Source organism: Sus scrofa, chromosome 15, assembly GCF_000003025.6.
Source record: "Sus scrofa isolate TJ Tabasco breed Duroc chromosome 15, Sscrofa11.1, whole genome shotgun sequence".
Classification (NCBI taxonomy): Eukaryota; Metazoa; Chordata; class Mammalia; order Artiodactyla; family Suidae; genus Sus; species Sus scrofa.
The window spans coordinates 59,354,498-59,377,071 of record NC_010457.5 but is presented as its reverse complement, the minus strand read 5'-3'; the positions used below and the strand labels follow the sequence as shown (position 1 = coordinate 59,377,071).

At 41.8% G+C, this 22,574-nt stretch overlaps 1 protein-coding gene across 11 annotated transcripts in view; it reads right to left on the bottom strand.

The window, feature by feature from the left end:
- Positions 1 to 22,574, bottom strand: part of SAP130 (Sin3A associated protein 130) — a 96,413-nt gene that overhangs the window by 31,742 nt on the left and 42,097 nt on the right. For 5 of the 11 annotated variants that reach the window (XM_021076320.1, XM_021076321.1, XM_021076330.1 and 2 more), the window contains 4 exons: positions 16,569 to 16,871; positions 15,541 to 15,718; positions 5,473 to 5,577; positions 3,584 to 3,655 (listed from right to left, as the gene is read on the bottom strand). In XM_021076320.1, the coding sequence (XP_020931979.1) occupies positions 3,584 to 3,655; positions 5,473 to 5,577; positions 15,541 to 15,718; positions 16,569 to 16,871 (658 nt within the window). The remainder of the gene's footprint in view (positions 1 to 3,583; positions 3,656 to 5,472; positions 5,578 to 15,540; positions 15,719 to 16,568; positions 16,872 to 22,574) is intronic. The other 6 variants (XM_021076322.1, XM_021076327.1, XM_021076323.1 and 3 more) reach the window with 3 other exon arrangements.

The window sequence follows — 22,574 nt, the reverse complement described above, 5'->3', positions numbered from 1 at the left end:
CCCTATGCCATAGATGTGGCCCTAAGGAAAAAAAAAAAAAGACAAAACTTTTATAATTCTCTTTACAGTAAATATATAATGTCAGTCCTCTGGCCATCTTAGGTTAAAGGCCCTTTATCATAAAATATATAGTTTCTTGGTTTTCTTTTTTTTTTTTTTTTTTGTCTTTTGTCTTTTTGTTGTTGTTGTTGCTATTTCTTGGGCCGCTCCTGCGGCATATGGAGGTTCCCAGGCTAGGGGTTGAGTCGGAGCTGTAGCCACTGGCCTACGCCTGAGCCACAGCAACGTGGGATCCTAGCCGAGTCTGCAACCTGCACCACAGCTCACGGCAACGCCGGATCGTTAACCCACTGAGCAAGGGCAGGGACCGAACCCGCAACCTCCTGGTTCCTAGTCGGATTCGTTAACCACTGCGCCACGACGGGAACTCCTAGTTTCTTGGTTTTCTTTTTGCCCTTTTTTGTCTTTTCTAGGGCTGCGCCCGCGGCACATGAAGGTTCCCAGACTAGGGGTCCAATCAGAGCTGTAGCTGCCAGCCTATATCACAGCCACAGAAACTCGGGATCCGAGCCGTGTCTGCAACCTAAACCATAGCTCACGGCAACGCCGGATCCTTAATCCACTGAGCGAGGCCAGGGAACGAACCTGCAACCTCATGGCTCCTAGTCGGATTTGTTAACCACTGAGTCACGATAGGAACTCCCATAAAATATATAGTTTTAAACTTTACTCAAGTTGAATTTATAATTCCTATGACTTCCCTATGTAAATAAAGAGGAAAGGAAAATTAGTAAATACTAAACTACATTGATATTCTATCATTCTTTTCTTTCTTTTTTTTTTTTTTTTTTGTCTTTTGTTGTTGTTGTTGTTGTTGCTATTTCTTGGGCCGCTTCCGCGGCATATGGAGGTTCCCAGGCTAGGGGTCGAATCGGAGCTGTAGCCACCGGCCTACGCCAGAGGCACAGCAACGCGGGATCCGAGCCGCGTCTGCAACCTACACCACAGCTCACGGCAACGCCGGATCGTTAACCCACTGAGCAAGGGCAGGGACCGAACCCGCGACCTCATGGTTCCTAGTCGGATTCGTTAACCACTGCGCCACGACGGGAACTCCGATATTCCATCATTCTTAGTTTGTGGTTTCTAGAAACAGTACATCCACCTAATATACGCTCATTCTTCGGCATATTTGTTGCAGTATTGTATACAAAATACATTCTTGGTAAACATTTGTTTGCATCTATAAGACTGCAGCTACTGATTAGGTTTCAATACTGACATTTAACTGTGCTACAAGCAATTAGTGTTATATCACAATATGCCATCAAGGCAATATTTTTTCTACTGAAAAAAAATCAAAACCCATTATTTGTATACTTTTATACAAAATGTAACTCATCAAGTGGAAATAAATAAAATTTGTCTATTTACTGATACACATAGGATTTTGATTTTGTTACACTGAGAAGAAAAGCTCTTTTGTGTTGGGAAAATAACACTTCAAAATATATTTAGTAGGAAAACCTCACCAGTATAGTGTTTTGTCCATTCAATGCCAGCACAGATTTGGGAGTATACTGAGGATGAAGTCACAGACATCCACAGTTGAAATGTAAAAGCTAATACCAAACTCTTGATCCCTACCCCCAACTTCGGTATTCTACAGGGTTCCTCACTTCAGAAAGGATAATTTCTTTTTTCTTTTTTTCTTTTTTTTTTTGTCTTTTTGTCTTTTCTAGGGCGGAACCTGTGGCATATGGAGGTTCCCAGGCTAGGGGTCTAGTCAGAGCTGTAGCCGCTAGCCTATACCACAGCCACAGCAATTTGGGATACGAGCCGTGTCTGCGACCTACACCACAGCCCACGGCAACGCCGGATCCTTAGCCCACTGAGCGAGGCCAGGGATCGAACCTGCAACATTCATGATGGGAACTCCAGAAAGGATAATCTCTTATCTGCAGTTGCGCATGCAAAAATGGATGGCTCTCCTTGACTCCTCTCCTTTCTCTCTACTCAGAAAATTCCAACAGCTGTAGCTTCAATACATATCCAGAATCTTAACTCTTAAGACTTTTATCACCTCCATGCTGGTCCAAGCCTCTAAGATAATAATCTAAGGTGTTACCATTGCTCATTTGTCTCACTGCTTCTACTCTTCTTGCAGTTTATTCTCAGCAAAGCAGTCAGAGCAAACCTTTTAGAAATAACTCAAATCATGTCGCTCCTACGCCTTAGCCCTCTGGTGGCTCCCTGTCTCATTCAGAATAAAATCCAAAGGACTGTGAACGGCCCACAAAGGCCAGCACACACAATTACGTCTGTGAACTATTCTGTACAATCATCCCCACTCCCTTCCTGTTCCAGGCTATTCTCCTTTGCAGTTCCTTCTTTGTTTCTCATATAAAGGCAGCGCTCAATTCCCACAACACTTGTATGTGTGTCCTTCACATCTACACGTGTAACTATATCCCACCAGTCCCCACCAACACTCTTCACATTTCAGGTACTACAGTATATTAACTGCAAACTCTGTTGCTAGCTCTTCAGGCCACAAATTGCTCTGTAACTTACAGATGTGCACATCATAACCACTTCTTTTGAAGTACATTGGTGACTGGGCACTGCACATCTGTAGCTCAGTTCATGTAGACAGCAAAGCATGTAGTTGTGCTGTCTCATTTCTCAGAGATAAACCCAGGCGAGATTTTACCAAAATGAATGATCAGAAGAGAAAGAGAACTGGTCAACAAAGATGAAAATGCAGCAAAGAAAAAAAAAAAAAGCGATAATTCTATAGGTAAAATGGGATGTGACTGGAAGATCTGAAAATGGCAATAGCAAAGAGAAGACAGGATGAGACCTATGCTTGTATGAAGCTGTAATATGAACCATATTGAGAAAGCCCAATCAATATAAAAAAGGCGGTAAAGTCATTTCATATAATGTTTTAGTTGAAACTGCAGTAGGAGCAAAAGGCAACAATAGTGAAATGGGAGCATTTACTTCTACTTTGGACTGAAGACAGTAAAAACATCAACAACCCAATCATCCACAGTGAAGTGATGAATTAACTGACACTATGAAAAAAGATGGAAATTACAAGGAAAATTTTAAATAATAACCTCTTACAGCCAATAAAGGCTGGATTCACTTTTTTCAAGAGTCAGGATTAATCTGATTAATGTTAAGCTATCTGGTGTTAGCACAGATAAGGATGCTGCTATAAAAAGTGCACCCAGATCCCAAGGATAAGTTAAGGCACATGGTTTTGATGAAAAGAATGAAGATATCCCTGGAAGTGATGCTGGCAAAAACTTCCTATTAAGGAACTCTTGGAGATAATTTACAATATTGTAAAGACAAAGGGTAAAATGTCAGGAGCAGATCCAAACTGAGAAAGGAGTACAATTTACCAGAGCACAGAAGTTGCTCTGTACCAGAAGTTATGCAGTGTGAACAAGGCAAGCACTGTTCCAATCACACTCGTCCCTTGGTACCCACCCTCCAGCAGATACCAAAAATCCATGGACCCCAAAACCTGTGGAAGCTCAGATATAGAACCCTTGAAGTTCCCTGGTACCTAGCAGTTAAGGATTCGGCCTTGTTACTTCTTCGGCTCGGGTTCAATTCCTGGTCTGGAAACTTTTGCATGCTGCAGGTGCAGGCAAAAAAAAAAAAAAAAAAAAAGATGTGGAATACGTGGATACAGTACTCCTGATCAGCTTTTAGAAAGAAATAAAACACTTTAATTCTCAGTGTACTAGGTAAATTTTAGTTTTACTATTTTTTTTTTCATTTCCCTATATAATGAAACTGACAGTAGGAGAGTTCTTTTAAAATCATTTTCACAAGTGTTTTTAAGGTCATGGAACAACCATAAATAAGCATGCACAGTTTCCATCTGCATGGTTATTTTTACATTGCTGTGCTAGTGTGCAAAGTGGTGACTGCAGGTTCTCCTACATCAAAGTCTTGGTTCCGGCTCCTTCCTCTGCCTGAAACAGTCTAACATCAGGGAGCATGTGACTTACTCCTTTATGCTCTTTAAACTTTTGCTCAGACAAATTTCTAAAAGTCATCACCCTTCCCTCCATCACTTACATTCCCTTTACATTGCTTTCTTTTTCTTCACATACTCTATACTCACTAGATAGTTAAAGAGAATTGGCATTTTGTTTCAGTCATTCCAATATCCCTAGATTCCAAAACTTGGCACACACATGGCAGTCACAATTTTTTTTTGTTTTTTAGGGCCGCACCTAGGGGCCTAGGCTAGGGGTTGAATCAGGTACACCTGTCAGCCTACGTCACAGCCACAGCAACACAGGATCTGAGCTGTGTCTGTGACCTATACCACAGCTCACGGCAATGCCAGATCCTTAACTCACTGAGCAGGGCCAGGGACTGAACCTACATCCTCATGGATACTAGTCAGGTTTGTTTCTGCTGAGGCACAATGAGAACGGCCCACAATTTTTTTTTGAATGAAGTTTTATGAAGAAGTAGGTCTAAATATATTAACATGGAAAGCTATTACTAATACAAGTAAAAAAAAAAAAAAAAAAAAAAAATGAAATATGTAGGAGTTCCTGTCATCGCTTAGCAGGTTAAGGACCTGGTATCTCTGTGAGGATATGGATTTGATCCCTGGCCTTGCCAGTGGATTAAGGATCTGATGTTGCCATGGCTGTGGTGCAGGCCGCAGCTGCAGCTTGGATTCCATCCCTGGCCAGGAACTTCCATATGTCACAAATGTGGTTGCAAAGAGAAAAAAAAATGGAATATATAAAGCAACCAACAAAATCTTGTTTTTAAGAATCTATGAACCTATCTACATGTGTATATAGAAAAAGATACTGAAAGATATTTAACACAACTATAACCAATCAGTATTATTCTGGGGAGTGGGACTAGAGAAATGGGTGGAGAACAGGACAATGATTTTCACTTTATGCTTTATATACAGATATTTTTTTGGCCATGGCATGAAGCGGGTTGAAGAGGGATCTCAGTTCCTCCACCTGGGGTTGAACCTGGCCCAAAGCAATGAAAGCACCACATCTTAACCACTAGAATACCAGGGAACTACCATACTTTAACTATTTTTATATTACCTCATTTTCTTTTCCAAAATAATACCTTTGGAATTAAGAAGACAAAGAATAAAGAAAAAAGCATATACTATTTTCATGATGCCATTTTTGACAGTAAAAATAACTGGTGCTTACTATAAGGCAGGCCCTGTTCTAAGTGCTTTATATGCATCATTTCATTTAAATAACAAGAATCCTATGAGGTAGATGTTATTGTATGCCCATTTTACAAATGAGGTAATAAATAGGGATCAGAGAGTTTGAGAAATGTGTTCAGATAACACAGCTAGAAAGTAGTTCTAAAAGATGCACAGGGGCAAATTATGTGAAATGTGTCACATGGATCAGACTTTCCTGTCTCCAGTTATGTGCTCACCCTGCAGGCCTAGGTGACCCAGACGTACTCCGCATAGAACTCTCCACTCGAGGACTCGCCACTTCAGGAGGCTGAGGAGGAATAAGGGTTTTCCGAACTGCCATTCTGAAAGAGACAAGAGACAAACCCAGAATACAACAGTCTGAGGGCATTAAAGGATAAGAACTACACATGTGTTAAGTGTACCTATGGCAAAATTAAAGCACTACCTTGCGAGTTACTTAAAAATCTTATCAAAGTAATAAAGGCATATTACTTAAAAAGCCAAACAGTACTAAAAAGCTTTTAACAAAATACAGCAGATCCTTTTGCCACCCTTCCCCGCTTCCTGCCCATCTCTTTTTAGGAAGCAACTATTGTGACTCTTACCTGCTCCTTCTTCTACCACAGCTCCTTTCTACTTAACATTAATATTCAAGTCCATTTAGATTTATAGTCATTATTACATCTATGTACTTACATTGACCTGAGCAAGTACCTGGAAGCCAAGTGAAAAAAGTTGATCAAAGTAGCTGGTGAGCAACTGGCACTCAGGAGAGAGGCCATGTGTGGCTCAGACTGATAACTAACTACTGGGGCTTAGCAATGTGGAAGTCACCAGTGATCCTGAAATATCAGAGCTGTGGAAGCAAATGCTAAAAGAGAGCTGGTTTGAGAGAAAATGGCTACAGCCAGAATACACCATTTTGCAATGTCTAATCATTCACGGGTCCAAATACACACATGTACTGTTTTTTGCCTGCGGCAGCTTGATATGGGAGTCTCCATTCCGACACCAGGGTCTGAACCCAGGCCACAGTGGTGAGAGTGCTGAGTCTTAACTGCCAGACGACCAGGGAACTTCCTCATGGGTCCAGACCCTGATCATCAGGATAGCCAACATCTCCAAAAGGGTGACCACCAGACATCATATTCCTCCTGGTAAAAGACTACTAAAAGTCTTGCCAAAAGGGAAAAAATAAAGTAAATCGAACCAAGCCTTTAGATTCAAGTAACAACTTAGAGAAAATGAGGAGAGAATAACAAGTGAAACTAGACAATGGGGGTGGTGGGTTGAGTTGCGTTTCCTAAAATGACACATTTGGATCCTATCCCTCATACTTACCAACGTAAAAGAGATAAGACTTTGCAAATTTAATTAAAGATCTTGAGATAAGATCATTCTAGAAGTCCTCTTGTGGCACAGTGGGTTAAGGATCTGGTGTTGTCACTGCAGTGGCTGTGGCATGGGTCCGATCCCTGGCCTGGGAACTTCCACATGCCATGAATGTGGCCCCCTATAAACAGATTACTCTAGACACAGAGTGGCCCTAATCCAATGACTGGTATCCTTATGGCAGAAAGGAGACGGGGAGATGGGATTAAATGGTGGAGTGGAAGGACTGGAGCTCACTATCTCTCATAAAAGCAACAAAAGTAAAACCAACTGCTGAACAACCTTCAACCAAATAGACTGCAAACTATCAGAAAAGATATCCTACTCCAGAGGATAAAGAAGAGGCCACATTAAGACGGTAGGAAGGGCTATAAGCAACACCAGGATTGGGGGGTCCACAAACTGGAAAGTAACTATATCCCAGAGACTCACCCATGGGGGTGACATTTCTGAGTGCCATGTCAGGTTACCAGGCCTGGGGATCAGGCATTGGGAGGAGGAGCCACTAGAGCGTTTGGCTTTGAGGGCCAATAGGGCTTGTGCACAGGAGCTCCATGGGACAGGGGGACTCTACTCTTGAAAAGCGCACATAGGCTTTCATGTGCACTGGGTCCCAGGGCAAAGCAGTGACTCCAAAGGCATCTGGGTCAGACCTGCCTGCACTTCTTGGAGGATCTCCTGGGAAAACAGGGGGTGACTGTGACTCACTGTGAGGGAAGGACATTGGAAACAAAGGTCTCAGAATAATTATCAGCATGAACTCCTCTGGATGTGGCCATTCTGAAAGAATCTGGCCCCACCCACCAGGGCTGAGAAGCCCCAGGCCAAACAAAAAACTGGGTGGGAACACAGCCCCCCGCATCAGCTGCCCTAAGGACCCCCCCAGACACACAGCTGCTTCTACTCTCACCAAGAGCAAAGACCAGAGGGATAAGAATCAGCTCCACCTATCAGTCGAGGCACCAGTCCCTCCTGTCAGGAAGCCTACAGCAAGACCCTGTACCAACTTTAGCCTCAAGGTGGGTCAGGGGGTGGGGTGGGGGTGGGCAGACATCAGAAGCAAAAGAGGCTACAACTCTATTGTCTGCAAAAAGGAGACCACACCAAAAATCTATACAAAATGAAAAGGCAGAGAATTAGGACTCAGATAAAGGAATAAGAAAAAAAACCCACAGAAAAACAGCTAAGTGATCTGGAGATTACTAACCTTCATGAAAAAGAATTTAGACTAATCACAGCAAAGATGATTCGAGACCTTGGAAATAAACCAAAGGCAAAAACTGATAAATTACAAGAAACATTTAGCAAAGAAATAGATTTAAAGGACTAAGCAAGCTGAGGTGCAAAATACAGTAACTGAAATAAAAAATTCACTAGAAGCAACTGACAGCAAAATACAGGAGAAAGAAAAACAAGGAAGCAAGTTGGAAGACAGAGTAGTGGAAATAGCTGACATGGAAGAGAAAAGAGAAAAAAGATTGAAAAGAAATGAAGGCAATCTAAGAGAACTCTGGGGCAATGCTAAATGCACAAACATCCATATTATAGGGGTGCCAGAAGGAGAAGAGAGAGAAAGGGCAGAGGAAATATTAGAAGAGATAATAGCTGAAAACTTCCCTAACATGGGAAATGAATCACTCACTCATATCCAAGAAGCACAATGAGTACCATATAAAATAAGCTCAAGGAGGAACACCCTGAGACACATATTAATCAAACTGACCAAAATTAAGGACAGAAAATATTGAAAGCAGCTAGGGAAAAGAAACAAATAACATACAAGAAAACCCTGATAAGGCTATAGGCAGATTTTTCAGCAGAAACTCTGCAGGCCAGAAGGGAGTGGCATGATATACTTCAAGTGATGAAAGGAAAAAACTACAACCAAGAATAATCCACCCAGCAAGGCTCTTATTCAGATTTGAAGGAGAAGTCAAAAGCTTCACAGAAAGTGAAAGCTAAGAGAATTCAGCACCATTAAGCTAGCTCTACAACAAATACTAAAGGAACTTCTCTAGGTGGAAAAGAAAAGGTCACACCTAGAAATAAAAATATTACAAATGACAAGGCTCACCAGTAAAGGCATAAATACAGTAAAGGTAGGAAGTCATCCATACACAAATATGCTACCAAAACCAGAAATCATGAGAAGAGGAGGATACAAATGCAGGATACTGGAGATGCACTTGTAATTAAGAGACCAACAACTTAAAACAATCTTGTGTGTGTGTGTGTGTGTGTATACACATGCTACTATAGCAAAACTCTGGGGTAACTGCAAACCAAAAATCTACAATAGACATACATATTAATAAGAAAAAGCAACTCAAATACAAAACTAAAAATAGTCATCAAAGCAAAAGAGAAGAGAACAAGAGAAGGGAAGAAAAAAGACCAACGAATCCAAATCCAAAACAATTAATAAAATGGTAATGAGAACGTACATATCAATAACTACCTTAAATGTAAATGGACAAAATGCCCCAACCAAAGACATAGACTGGCTGAATGGATACAAAAGCAAGACCTGTATATATGCTGTCTTCAAGAGACAACTTCAGTTCTAGGGACACATACAAATTGAAAGTGAGAGGATGGAAGAAAATATTTCATGCAAATGGAAATCAAAAGAAAGCTGGAGGAGCAATACTCATATCAGACAAAACAGACCTTAAAATAATCACTTTACTGTATATGGCAACTGCTATTACAACCTTAAAATGAGAAATTGACAATAACACAACAGTGGGGGGACTTTAACACCCCACTTACAGCAATGAACAGATCATCCAGAAGAAAATTAATAAGGAAACACAGGCCTTAAGTGATGCATTAGACCAGATGGACTTAAAAGATATTTATTGAACATTCCATCCAAAAGCAGCAGAATACACATTCTTCTTAAGTGCACATAGAACATTCCCTAGGATAGATCACATGCTGGGCCACAAATCAAGCCTTAGTGAATTTAAGAAAACTGAAATCATATCAAGCATCTTTTCCAACCACAATGCTATACAACTGGAAATCAAGCACAAGAAAAATACTGTAAAAAACACAAACATGTGGAGACTGAACATGTTACAACCAATGGATCACTGAAGAAATCAAAGAGGAAATTAAAAAATACTTAGAACCAAATGACAACAAAGACGTAACAATCCAAAACCTATTGGATGCAGCAAAAGCAGTTCTAACAGCAAAGTTTATAGCAATATAAGCCTACCTCAGGAAACAAGAAAACCTAACTTTACACCTAAAGCAACTAGAGAGAGAACAGAGAAAACCCAACGTGAGCAGAAGGAAAACATTAAAGGGTTAGTACTTTAAAAAAAAATTTCTCTCTCAATAAACACATACTGAAATGCATACAAATGAAGTGATGTGTTCCCTGGGATTTGCGTCAAAATAATTTGGTGGAAGGGGGCAGATGGGCATCAGATAAAACATGAGTTAATAAATTAATAATTGAACTTGGACAATGGATATAAATTCATATGCTCAAATTTGTATTATGTTTAAATTTCCCACAATAAAATTAAATAAGCAAGACCAATTCTACCCCAGCCCCCTAAAATAATCCCCCCCCAAAACCCGTAATGAGATACGTCACTATGAACCCACAGAATGACCAAATTTAAAAAGAGTGCTGATTAACAAATGTTGACAAAGGCAGCGACCCCACTGCTGGCAACTGTAAATGGTTATAAAATCCCGGACAGATTGCTGGCATTTTCTGCTGGAGCTGAACATGAGCACAGCCAAGAGCCTAGCAAACCCCCTCCAAGGTACATAACAGCAATGTGTTTACCGATGCATCAAAACAACATGATGGACCGAAAATGGAAAAAAACCAAGTACCTAAGGATGAACTATGGTATTCTTATACAAGGGCATTTTATATAATAATATAATAGTTACAATCGCATGCAGTAATGTGGATGAATCTCCCCAAACCACGTGAAAGACAGACTTAACACAAAAAATGTATAACACAGGATTCTATGGGAGCTCAAAAAGAGGCAAAACAATTTGGTAAGGTAAAAAGCAAACTGGCTAGTCACCTTTGGGAGAAGGTGCTGGTAATGTTGTTTCTTGACCTATACAGTGGTTGTATGTTGTGTTTGTCTTGTGCTAACTCTTTACACTGTACAAACATTGTCTGTGCAGTGAAAATGTTGAAAAAAAGGGGCTGGAAGAAGAGGAACCAGCAAATAGAGACAACTCCTTTATTTTCTTTTTAAATAGGCCCGACAAAAAAAACGTGGGGTAGATAGTGGAACAAAGTGGCTCAATAGGATTTTTTTTTTTTAAGACGGAAGAAATGGCAGCGAGTTTATAATTTTTATGTGAATGATCCACTAGCAAGAAACTGATAAAGAAGAAGAGAGGGAGGAGAGCTGGAGCACTGCTCTCAAGCAGGTGAGAAGGGCTGCAACCAGGAGCTTTAGTGAGACGTCCTGAGTGCTCACTTGTACTGAGAGATGGAGGCGGAGTAGGGGATGGGCTGACAGGTAAGAGATGACAAAAAGTTTGTGAAGTTCTCTTTTGGTTGTTTCTGTTCATGAACTACAAGTGAGTGTGGGGGAGGAGGTGTGGACACCTGGGGGGGAGCAGAGGTCACAGTATCTAGAAGGCTGGTCTGCGAAAGCATACTCTACTGGTCTGCTGTGAGGTCTCAGTGTCAGTCGACGTGGTGCTCCCTGCCTCAGTCTTCTGCAAAGATGCAAGAAGCATGACACAAATGAGTTGGACTTAACCCTGGTTTGACAGTGTGAGGAGCCGAGGCTGTATGCAAGGAAATGACTGCAACAGACCATAGAGTCTGACCCAGGAAAGGCAGTGAGGACAAGTCAAAGCGTGAGATTGACCAGCAGTCTGAAGGCTCCCAGGTGGGTCTTGCTGGAGTGGGAAGAGGGGCAGGCTATGGAATATGGAGCACAGATGAAGTTGCTAGCGCTAATGAGTGTGCACTGCTGAGGGAGGGCAGAGGCGGGAGGGCATTCCAGCAACTGGGAGGCCAGAGCTGAGAAAACATTTGTTAACATTCAAATTAAAGGAGTTCCCGTCGTGGCGCAGTGGTTAACGAATCTGACTAGGAACCATGAGGTTGCGGGTTCAGTCTCTGCCCTTGCTCAGTGGGTTAACGATCCAGTGTTGCCGTGAGCTGTGGTGTAGGTCACAGACGCGGCTCGGATCCTGCATTGCTGTGGCTCTGGCGTAGGCTGGCGGCTACAGCTCCGATTCGACCCCTAGCCTGGGAACCTCCATATGCCGCAGGAGCGGCCCAAAGAAATAGCAAAAAGACAAAAAAAAAAACCAAAAAAAAAAAAAAAACCAAAAAAAACATTCAAATTAAAGACAGTGTGACAGCCAGACCCTAGGTACTTTCTAAGGACAAACGCAGCCCCCAAATGAAACCTGAATCTGATCAAGCCCCAAGAGCCTCCCTGTCCTGGAAGGTAACCACCAGCCATATGGTACCATGAAGCACCTGAAAGCTGGTAAGTGCAAGTGATGAGCAATATTTAACAATATTGCATTTAAATTAACTTGAATTTAAACACTGGTATTTGGAGTTCCCATCATGGCTCAGCGGAAACGAATCTGACTAGCATCCATGAGGATGCAGGTTTGATCCCTGGCCTCATTCAGTGGGTTAAGGATCCAGCGCTGCTGTAAGTGGTGGTGAAGGTCGTAGATGCAGCTTGGATCTGGCATTGCTGTGGCTGTGGTGTAGGCCGGCAGCTACAGCCCCGATTTGACCCCTAGCTGAACATCCTATGCCGCAGGTGTGGCCCTAAAAAGCAAATAAATAAACAAATAAATATATAAAAACTGGTATTTGATTCAGTAACTGGAAAACTTTTCAGCATGTCTGGATTAACCTGGTTATGCGAAACTGCTTTTTCAATTGCAGATTTTATGAACTATAAACACAGATGAGAAAGAACATCTGCTTTTGAGAAGGAATGGCCTGAAAGTGGCAATGATCTACCCAGCCCCAGGCCCAGTGACAGGAAGGGATGGGGGTGGGGTGGGGGGAGAGACAGCCACCACCCTGGGGAAAAAGAGAAAGAGCCCAGTTAGAATTAAAGCAAAAAGCCATACTTGGAGAAGAGGTCAGGTTTCAGAGGACTCAGATGACAACAGGCAATCACAGAAGGCACAGCAGCAGAAGGGCCTCTGGAGGTGACCAAGTGTGGGAAGAGGACAGATCTTTTTGTGTAAAGTGCTGTGAAATTCTAAAGTATTTTCTCTTGGTGATGTTTGTGTCCACTTCGTCTACTGTGCTGAGCATTTCATGGTTTGTGAAATCAGGAAACTCCTACCCTTGAGTTTTGGTAACTTTCTATGAATTACTTTTTTAAATTTTTTTTGTTTTTGTTTTTTTTAGGGCCACACCCTTGGCATATGGAAGTTCCCAGGCTAGGAGTCAAATTGCAGCTGTAGCCACTGGCTCACACCATAGCCAGAGCATCGCCAGATCTGAGCTTCGTCTGTGACCTACACCATAGCTCACGGCCATGCCAGATCCTTAACCCACTGAACGAGGCCAGGGATCAAACCCACAACCTCATGGTTCCTACTCAGATTTGTTTCTGCTCTGCCATGACGGGAACTCCCCTCTATGAATTATTTTTAAGTGACCGCCCCCCCACCCCAGCTTTTCTCTGAACTGTCTTGCTGAAAGCCCGGTATCTGGAAATAGGATCTCATGAACTAGTTCTTTAATTTTTTTTTTTTCTTTTTCTTTTTTGGTCTTTTCTCTCCTATTTTCTGCTTATTTTTTTGATCTACTTTTGAGAGATTTCAATTTTACCTTTCAGTTACTCCACTGAGTTTTTGATTTCTGCTATCACACTTCAGGATGTACTCTTGATCTCCAAATGTTCCTTTTATGAAGGACTGCCTTCCTATTTCAAGGATGCAGTTTTGCTTTTGTCCTCTGAAGATGGAATTGACAGTATCTGTCTTGTTCATGTGTTCTTGTTTTTGGTTTTATTCTTCTCGGCTAGCCTCTGCATCTTCCAGATTGTACAGATCTATCTTGCACTGGCCAAAGCCCCCTCGGATATGTGATATGCTTGGCTGCCTGCTCATGATGAGGAGCAAAGACTGAAGCTGGCTGGAAGCTCTGAATTGTGTCTACTGTAAGGGTGATTTGCTCCCCATCCTTAAGCCCCCAGTGGTCCTATCTTTAGACCTAAAACTAAAATTTACCTAGTACGCTGAGAATTAAAGTATTTTATTTCTTTCTAAAAGCTGATCAGGAGTACTGTATCCACGTATTCCACATCTTTTTTTTTTTTTTTTTTGCCTGCACCTGCAGCGTGCAAAAGTTTCCAGACCAGGAATTGAACCCGAGCCGAAGAAGTAACAAGGCCGAATCCTTAACTGCTAGGTACCAGGGAACTTCAAGGGTTCTATATCTGAGCTTCCACAGGTTTTGGGGTCCATGGATTTTTGGTATCTGCTGGAGGGTGGGTACCAAGGGACGAGTGTGATTGGAACAGTGCTTGCCTTGTTCACACTGCATAACTTCTGGTACAGAGCAACTTCTGTGCTCTGGTAAATTGTACTCCTTTCTCAGTTTGGATCTGCTCCTGACATTTTACCCTTTGTCTTTACAATATTGTAAATTATCTCCAAGAGTTCCTTAATAGGAAGTTTTTGCCAGCATCACTTCCAGGGATATCTTCATTCTTTTCATCAAAACCATGTGCCTAACTTATCCTTGGACCCTTGAAGGAGATTAGAGTTCTCCTCCCACTTTCTGTCAACAGATTTAAGTTCAACTGCCAGGGCTGTTTCAGCCATAAGGGAGAAGTGGACTGGGATACGCTTGGCCACCTAACATCTGGTATAATCCTGGTCATGCATTGTGCTGGCTGACCCCAGTGGACCATGTGCAGAGTTCACTGGGCTGGGGCGGAGGGGCAGTGCACCCCACAGTGTGGGTAGGGAAGAAGAGGCAGAGTTCTCACCACTTCTCAGACAGACTTCAGCCCAGCCTCCTCTTACCTCCAGTTCTTCCTGTTCTTGGTCCTTTTGAAAATTTACAATTTAAATCAGGATGGTTCTTAGCTTTTTTTTTCTGCAGATTTAATGTTCAACTTGCTCAGAGCTAAGGGAGTGGGTGATCAAGTGCCTGTTTCCCAGCTTCAAAGTCTAGTTGCTGTTGTGGTCTTCTATTCCCATCCTTGTGTGTTTATACCCCTTTTTTTAAAAAGCTAAAACAGTTAAATACAGTTTAGACTTAAACTTACTAAAAGTTCTGTAGTATTTTGAGAAGAAGTTCTGTAGGGTTTTGAGAGGACGGGTGTGTTCAATCTGCCATCTTAACTACAAGCTCTGCCTTGGGTTTTCATTGATAAGGTCATGGTGTCATGGACTGACTTAGAGTTGAAAGAAACTCTATAGTCTGTTTCATAGGAAAGCACATACCTTCCCGCCTATGGCCTGGCAACTCAGAAGCTTATGGGACAACACAGAACACTATCAGCCATTATATATGACCCTTACCACACTGGGGAAATTGTGTGCCCTGAGCAATAATTCATTTAGGACAACTAGGAAAACTACACAACTAGACACATTCCACACTGTGTCTACCTAGACAAGCCTGAAGCGTTCCTTAACAAGCTACTTTAGGGCTTCTGATATTAAAGTCTCAGAACCAGAGAGAATTCCTAAAGTAATCTACAAGAGATGCTTACCAACTGACACCAAGTGAATCCTGGATTCTTACCATCCTATAGTCTGAGCTTGGCAAGGGCCTAGGAATAATGCTGCATTCCAGCCATTTTGGCGGAAATTTATTTTGCCACCAACACTGGACTGGTGCCTGTCGTTTCTACCCATTATATCCAGAACCAGAGGTACCATTTGGTACTCCTGGGTCTACTCACCCATCAGTGGCAGGTTTCTTCCGGAGTATACTTGGCCGTGGGGATGAGCCCTGGGCTGGAGCGTTGGTGCTTGCACTCTGGCTATGAGTCTGTACCACAGTTGTTGCTGCTGGAGCAGCGCTGAATGGATTGCTAATGGGGTTGGCTACAATTGTGGCTCCATCTGCCAACACCACTGCTAGAGGACATGGAAGGGGAGGAACAATGAAGAGAAGGAAATGGGAGGAATGTTACTAACACGTCACATAAGAAAAAAGACAATGATTCGACCACCATGAGTTCCCATCGTGGTGCAGCAGAAACGAATCTGACTAGGAACTAAGAGGTTGCAGGTTCAATCCCTGGCCTAGTTCAGTGAGTTAAGGATCTGGTGTTGCCGTGAGTTGCAGTGTAGGTTGCAGACGCAGCTCGGACCTGGTGTTGCTGTGACTGTGGCAAAGGCCGATGACTGTAGCTCCGATTATATGCCTAGCCTGGGAACCTCCATATGCCAAAGGTGTGGCCCTAAAAAAAGGTACCCATGTTATGGCTGTCCGATTTCAAGAAGATGAGGGATAAAGCACAATGTTCACCTGCTGAAAGCAGATGGCAAAGTGGAAGAGGTGACAAAGTCTAATGACACAGGATCCACGGCCATTTTTCCTTCCTCTACAATTGTTAACTACTTTAAGACACATAAAGTACACATACACTTTAAGACATTCTTCTACAGCTTTTTCTTTTTGTACAATACCACTGCCTCTCAGTCCCTAATAATGGTATTAACATTCCAACTTCACAGCGTTACACACAACTTCAAAGAAGATCTTAAAACAGAATGAAAACACTACTCCATAAGGTGAATGTGTTCTCTCAACTAAAAGCTCTTTTAGAATGCTCCCGCCCACACAAAGAAGCATACTAGGCTGTTTATGTACATGGCTTCTCAGGAGGGTAACTGAGACTACAAAGCTAGCAAGTGGCAGAACCATGATTTAAATCCCTTTATCTTTTTCCTCCACACCATCCACGGAAAAAATTAAAATTACCTGAAGTCTTTCCTTCAGGCTGGGGCTGCTGGGTACCTATTGGCGCAGGCTGAAGTCCTTGTGTGCTGATTGGGGTTGCGGGGTGAATTCCCTGTGTGCCAATGGGGGCTGGCTGGATCCCTGGGGTCCCGATGGGGGCTGGTTGGATACCCTGTGTACTGATGGGGGCTGGCTGGATCCCTTGGATGTGTCGAGCATGAGAAGCATCCACTGTCATCAACTGCATGGGGTTCAGGTGGACTGTGGACGCCACCCCAACTCCAGTCTGAGCTGTGATGGCAGAGTTGGGAGCCTGAGCTGAAACTGAAAATGATGCAAAAAGTGACAAAAATGTTAGATCTGATTAGACACAGTCCATACAAGGAGAAAAACATTCAAATCAAAACAGAATTTTTCTACTGTTTAAGATCTAAACCCTTAGTTTTTTTTTTTTTTTCCTAAAGAGGGGATTAAATAAAATTCTATATATCGAGGATTTTTTTTCTTCTTACTTTCTACCAATTTGATATGATCTCTCTGCAGATTACTAGAAATAGCATTAAAATGAGAAAAAAGCAATCATTTATTAAATGCCAAATGTGAGCAGGCAACTATGCAAATAATGTAAAACTTCTGAGCTACATCAATGCCTCTAGGTTAAGAATCTGCTTTATTAACAAAACCACTATCACAGGTATTTCTGAACTCCTACCTTATACGGTAGTTTTTTTTCTGTTTTTGCTTTTTAGGGCTGCACCCAAGGCATATGGAGGTTCCCAGATGAGGGGTCGAGTGGGAGCTGCAGATACCAGCCTACACCACAGCCACATGGGATCCAAGCTGCGTCTGTGACCTACACCACAGCTCATGGCAACACTAGATCCCCAGATCACTGAGTAAGGCCAGGGATCGAACCTGCATCCTCATGGATACTAGTCAGAATCGTTTCCACTGAGCCACGATGGGAACTCCCAGGAGTTATGAATTTTAAGTTCCATAATATCCACTGAAGACAGAGAACAATCAGCTTTCCTTTTTTTCTATCAGGCAAACATATCACCTACAGTGTATATTAAAAGCAAACACAACAACAGCAAAACTGAAAACAAAAACATTCCCAGGAAGCAACAAAAATGATTTCTCACCATTTGTGTAAAGAAAACAAAAGACTTTTCTTCTCAGTCATCAAAACAATCCAGAAAAAGATATATGTATTCCCAAGTTTATTGCAACACTATTTACAACAGCCATGATATGGAAATAATCTGTCCACCAATGGATGAATGGATTAAGAAGACAGGGTATGTGTATGTGTGTGTGCATGTGTATACACATATATATATCCACATACATACACACACAATGGTATGTTAATCATTAAAAAAAAAACCCTGAAATCTTGCCATTCGTGACAACATGGATGGGTCTAAAGAATATCACACATAGTGAAGTAAGTCGCACAAAGAATGACAAATTCTGTATGATCTCACTTATACATGGAATCTAAAAAGCAGAGAACAAAAACATACTGAGCTGTTAGATGCAGAGAACAAATTGGTGGGTGCCAGAGGCAGCGGTAGAGGGTGGGCAAAACAGGTGATGGGGGTCAAAAGGTACAAATTTCCAGTTGTACGATAAAGAAGTCATGGCGATACAATGTACAACATGGCGACAACAGTTAATACTGTATTTTTAATATTTTTTTTGTCTTTTTAGGGCACACCTGCAGCATACGGAGGTTCCCAGGCTAAGGGTCAAATAGGAGCTGCAGCCATTGGCCTATGCCACAGCCACAGCCACAGAGGGATCCGAGCAGTGTCTGTGACCTACACCATAGCTCACTGCAATGCTGGATCCTTAACCTGCTGAGCGAGGCCAGGGATTGAACCTGCGTCCTCATGGATGCTAGTCAAATTAGTCTCCATTGAGCCACGATGGGAATTTCTATATTTCATATTTAAAAGTTGCTGAGAGAGTAGTTCTCATCACAAGAAAAAAACAATCTATAACTATGGTGACAGATGCTAACTAGACTTGCAATACATATAAACATTCAATCACGTTGTACATGGGACACTAATATATGTCAATTATAACTCAATTTTTAATTTTTTAAATTTTCATTTTCTTTGTCTTTTTGCATTTTCTAGGGCTGCTCCTGCAGCATTTGGAGGTTCCCAGGCTAGGGGTTTAATCAGAGCTGTAGCTGCCGGCCTATGCCAGAGCCACAGCAATACAGCATCCAAGCTGCATCTGCAACCTACACCACAGCTCACAGCAACACCGGATCCTTAACCCACTGAGCGAGGCCAGGGGTCGAACCGCAACCTCAGGGTTCCCAGTTGGATTCGTTAACTACTGAGCCATGAAGAGAACTCTGATAACTCCATTTTTAAAAAAGATCTAACTTTTGAAAAAGTTTTATAAACCACAGAGATAAAAATTATCATGAATAAGAAAAGTATAGTGAATAGTACATGTAAATTTATAGTCACTGCTGTATTGCAATTCTTCCCTTGTAAAATACATACATAGACAATTTCCAGAGCATTACTGGAAATGTTTCTTCCTGAGAAGCGTATCTTTGTTATTTCAATAACAGTTTTTGGTTATGCGTCTGTTGCAGAACCTGCAGTCTAGTCACTACTCTAGGCCTTTTTAAGATTCATTCTTATTCCATGCTTTGCATTCTCACTCACACTACACTCCTACCAAAATCAAACCACTCTTTTTCAAGCACATATTCTATGCTAATACTTCATTTACAGACAGAAATGTGTTTTTATCTAGTCCTATCATGGCTCTGGACTGTCCATTCTGAGACTTGCTTTCCAAACGTCACTTCATTTAGGAAATAATTCCTGACCTCCAACCCTACAACCCTACTTGAGGAGTCAAATGGAAATAACCCTCAGCTCAGAATACACACAGCTTTGCTCAAGCCCCTCTCTTGGGATTTGGCACACACTACAGTATCTCTTCACATCTTATCTCCCTACTAGATGCTAGGCTTGTTGAAAGTGACATCTGTTTAAAAGTCAACTGTAAAAATAAAGCCTAACAGTTTGCTGGTGGCTCAGTGGGTTAAGGATCCTGCCTTGTCACTTTTGTGGCTCTGGTCACTGCTGTGGCGCAGGTTTGATTCCTGGCCCAGGAACTTCCCCATGCTGTGGGTGTGACCAAATAAATAAATAAAGCCTAGCATAGGACCTTGCATACAGTAGAGTTTCAATAAGTATTTGTGGAATCAATAAATGCATGAGTGAAAAAATGAAGTGGAAAACATCTCTGAAACAAGCGAAGTTTCAGGAACAAAGACAGGGATCAATTCCTTGCAAATGATAGAGACTATGTACCTACTTTCATAACTACATATTCACCTCTCCATTTAACTTATAATTAATAGACCAACAAGGTTCCTTTTTTTTTTTTTTTTTTTGGTGTTTTAAGGCTGCACATTGAGGTTCCCAGGCTAGGGATCGAATTGAAACTGTAGCGGTTAGACTACTCCAGAGCCACAGCAACTTGGGATCTGAGCTACATCTGTGACCTACGCTACAGATCACAGCAGTGCCAGATCTTCAACTCACTGAACGAGGTCAGGGATGGAACCCGTGTCCTCATGGATGCTAGTTGGGTTCGTTAGCCACTGAGCCATGATGGGAACTCCAAGATTCCATTTTTATAAGCAACTAGAGACCACAAACAATTGGTTTAATGTATCGTAAACTATGTATTAGAGTAATTCCATATTTGTCAACACCAGAGCCTAATATATACAAATTTTCCTGTTCTCTTTTGTTTTTAATTTTTAAAATTTTTTGGCCGTGGCCACAGCACACAGACATTCACAGGCCAGGGATAGAACCCGAGCCATAGCAGTGACAATGACAGATTCTTAATCCACTGAGTCACTAGGGAACTCCTCCCATTTCTTCATGATTCAAAAACATCTCCCTTAAAATAAGCTAATGGGTCCATAATGCTGGAAAACAGTACAGTGTAAGCTAATTACTAAATCATTTTTTCATTTATGTCCATCCATGTATAGATTCACATGTCTGAGAAATAATATATTAGCTCTCATCTGCACCAGTGACAGTATATAGGTACTGGATGAAATAATGTATTGATTGTACTATTCACTTTACTGTGTTAGTAACCAGCAGGGCTACTGTGGTGGTGAAAAAAGACCCTTGAAAAAGGAATCATGAAGAGAAAGAGATGACTGGCAGGACCCCCAACATTTCGGACTGTGCTCTTATGATGGACTTTCACAATAAATGTTTATACAAAGTGACAGTGTCTGCAGCAGCTTGGCATGCCCTTTTCAGTTGACTAGCATTCAGAAACACATACTGGTAATGAATCACCTCCTCTGGTGCAGGCAAAATGACTGCACTGTTACAGAAATATCAGTTGGCTAAGGCAGTAGATGAAGGAAGCTGAAGGCAAGTGCTGTTACTGATACAGAAACTTAAGAATTTTCAGCAGTGCCAACACACACACACAAAGAGGCATGAAATTTACTTCCTAACTGTCGATATGTTTCTATGATAGTTTTTGTATTGTACTTCTGGCAATAATCAATCAAACATGATTTTACCTTATAGGATTGTTAGTAAAGAAATCTTTATGGGGAGTTGCCATCATGGTGCAGTGGAAACGAATCCAACTAGGAACCATGAGGTTGTGGGTTCAATTCCTGGCCTTGCTCAGTGGGTTAAAGATCCGGTGTTGCCGTGAGCTGTGGTGTAGGTTGCAGATGTGGCTCTAATCTGGCATTGCTGTGGCTGTGGTGTAGGTTGGCAGCTGTAGCTCCAATTCAACCCCTAGTCTGGGAATCTCCACATGCCACAGGGTGCGGCCCTAAAAAAAACAAAAGACCAAAAAAATAAAAAATAAAAATAAAGTTATTTAAACCTTAGTGTTTGAAAGGTTTCAACTAGCACTGTCCAATGAAAATATGTCATACATGTAACTTTGTATTTTTCAGTAGCCATATTAATAAAGTAAAAAGCAAGCCAAATTAACGTTAATGATACATCTTTTCACACCCGTGGCATATGGAGGTTCCCAGGATGGGGTCCAATCAGAGCTACAGCTGCTGGCCTATGCCACAGCCACGGCGATGCCAGATCCGAATTGTGTCTGTGACCTAAACCACAGCTCAAGGCAACGCCAGATCCTTAACCCACTGAACGAGGTCAGGGATGGAACCCGTGTCCTCATGGATGCTAGTCAGGTTCATTAACTGCTGAGCTACTATGGGAACTCCTAATAATATATCTTGTTTAACTCAATATACCCCCTAAATTATCATTTCAAAATGTAATCACTGTAAGAATTATTAGTAAGACAATTTACATTCTTTTTTTCATATTATGTCTTCAAAATTCAGGGTACATTTAACTCTTAAAATGCTTCTCAATTCACATGATAAATTTTTATTAGAAATATTTCATTTTGTATCTCAATCCCGTAAAATCTACAATTTTGAAAAAAGTAGTTTCCTATCACTAAGTTGTTCTGAACACATTTGAAATTTCTCTCATTTTAATGAAGTAAAAAAAAAATTCAGTTCTTTATTTGGGCCACATCCTCCCCCTTCAAATGCTCAATGGCCACATGTGGCCCTGGCTGCAGTCCTTGACTGTACTGCAGAAGGGCAACTGTCACAATTTCATGAAACAGCTTTTTTTCAGCCCCAAGTGAGCCAAGGGTCCCACAAGAAAACATCCTATAAACCGTGAATTTTAAGTACTGTTTATCCTGGATTGGCAAAAATAACTATTTTTTTAAAAAACAAGACTGGATGATGAATGTTGAGCATAATTGGACTAACATTAAAAATCCAACAGAAGTTTCTGCTGTGGCACAGTAGGATCAGCAGTGTATTGGGAGTGCTGGAACACAAGTTCAATCCTCAGCCTGGCACAGTAGGCTAAGAATCTGGCACTGCGGCAGCTGCAGCTTGGGTCACAACTGTGGCTCAGATCTGATCCCTGGGCTGGGAACTCTACATGC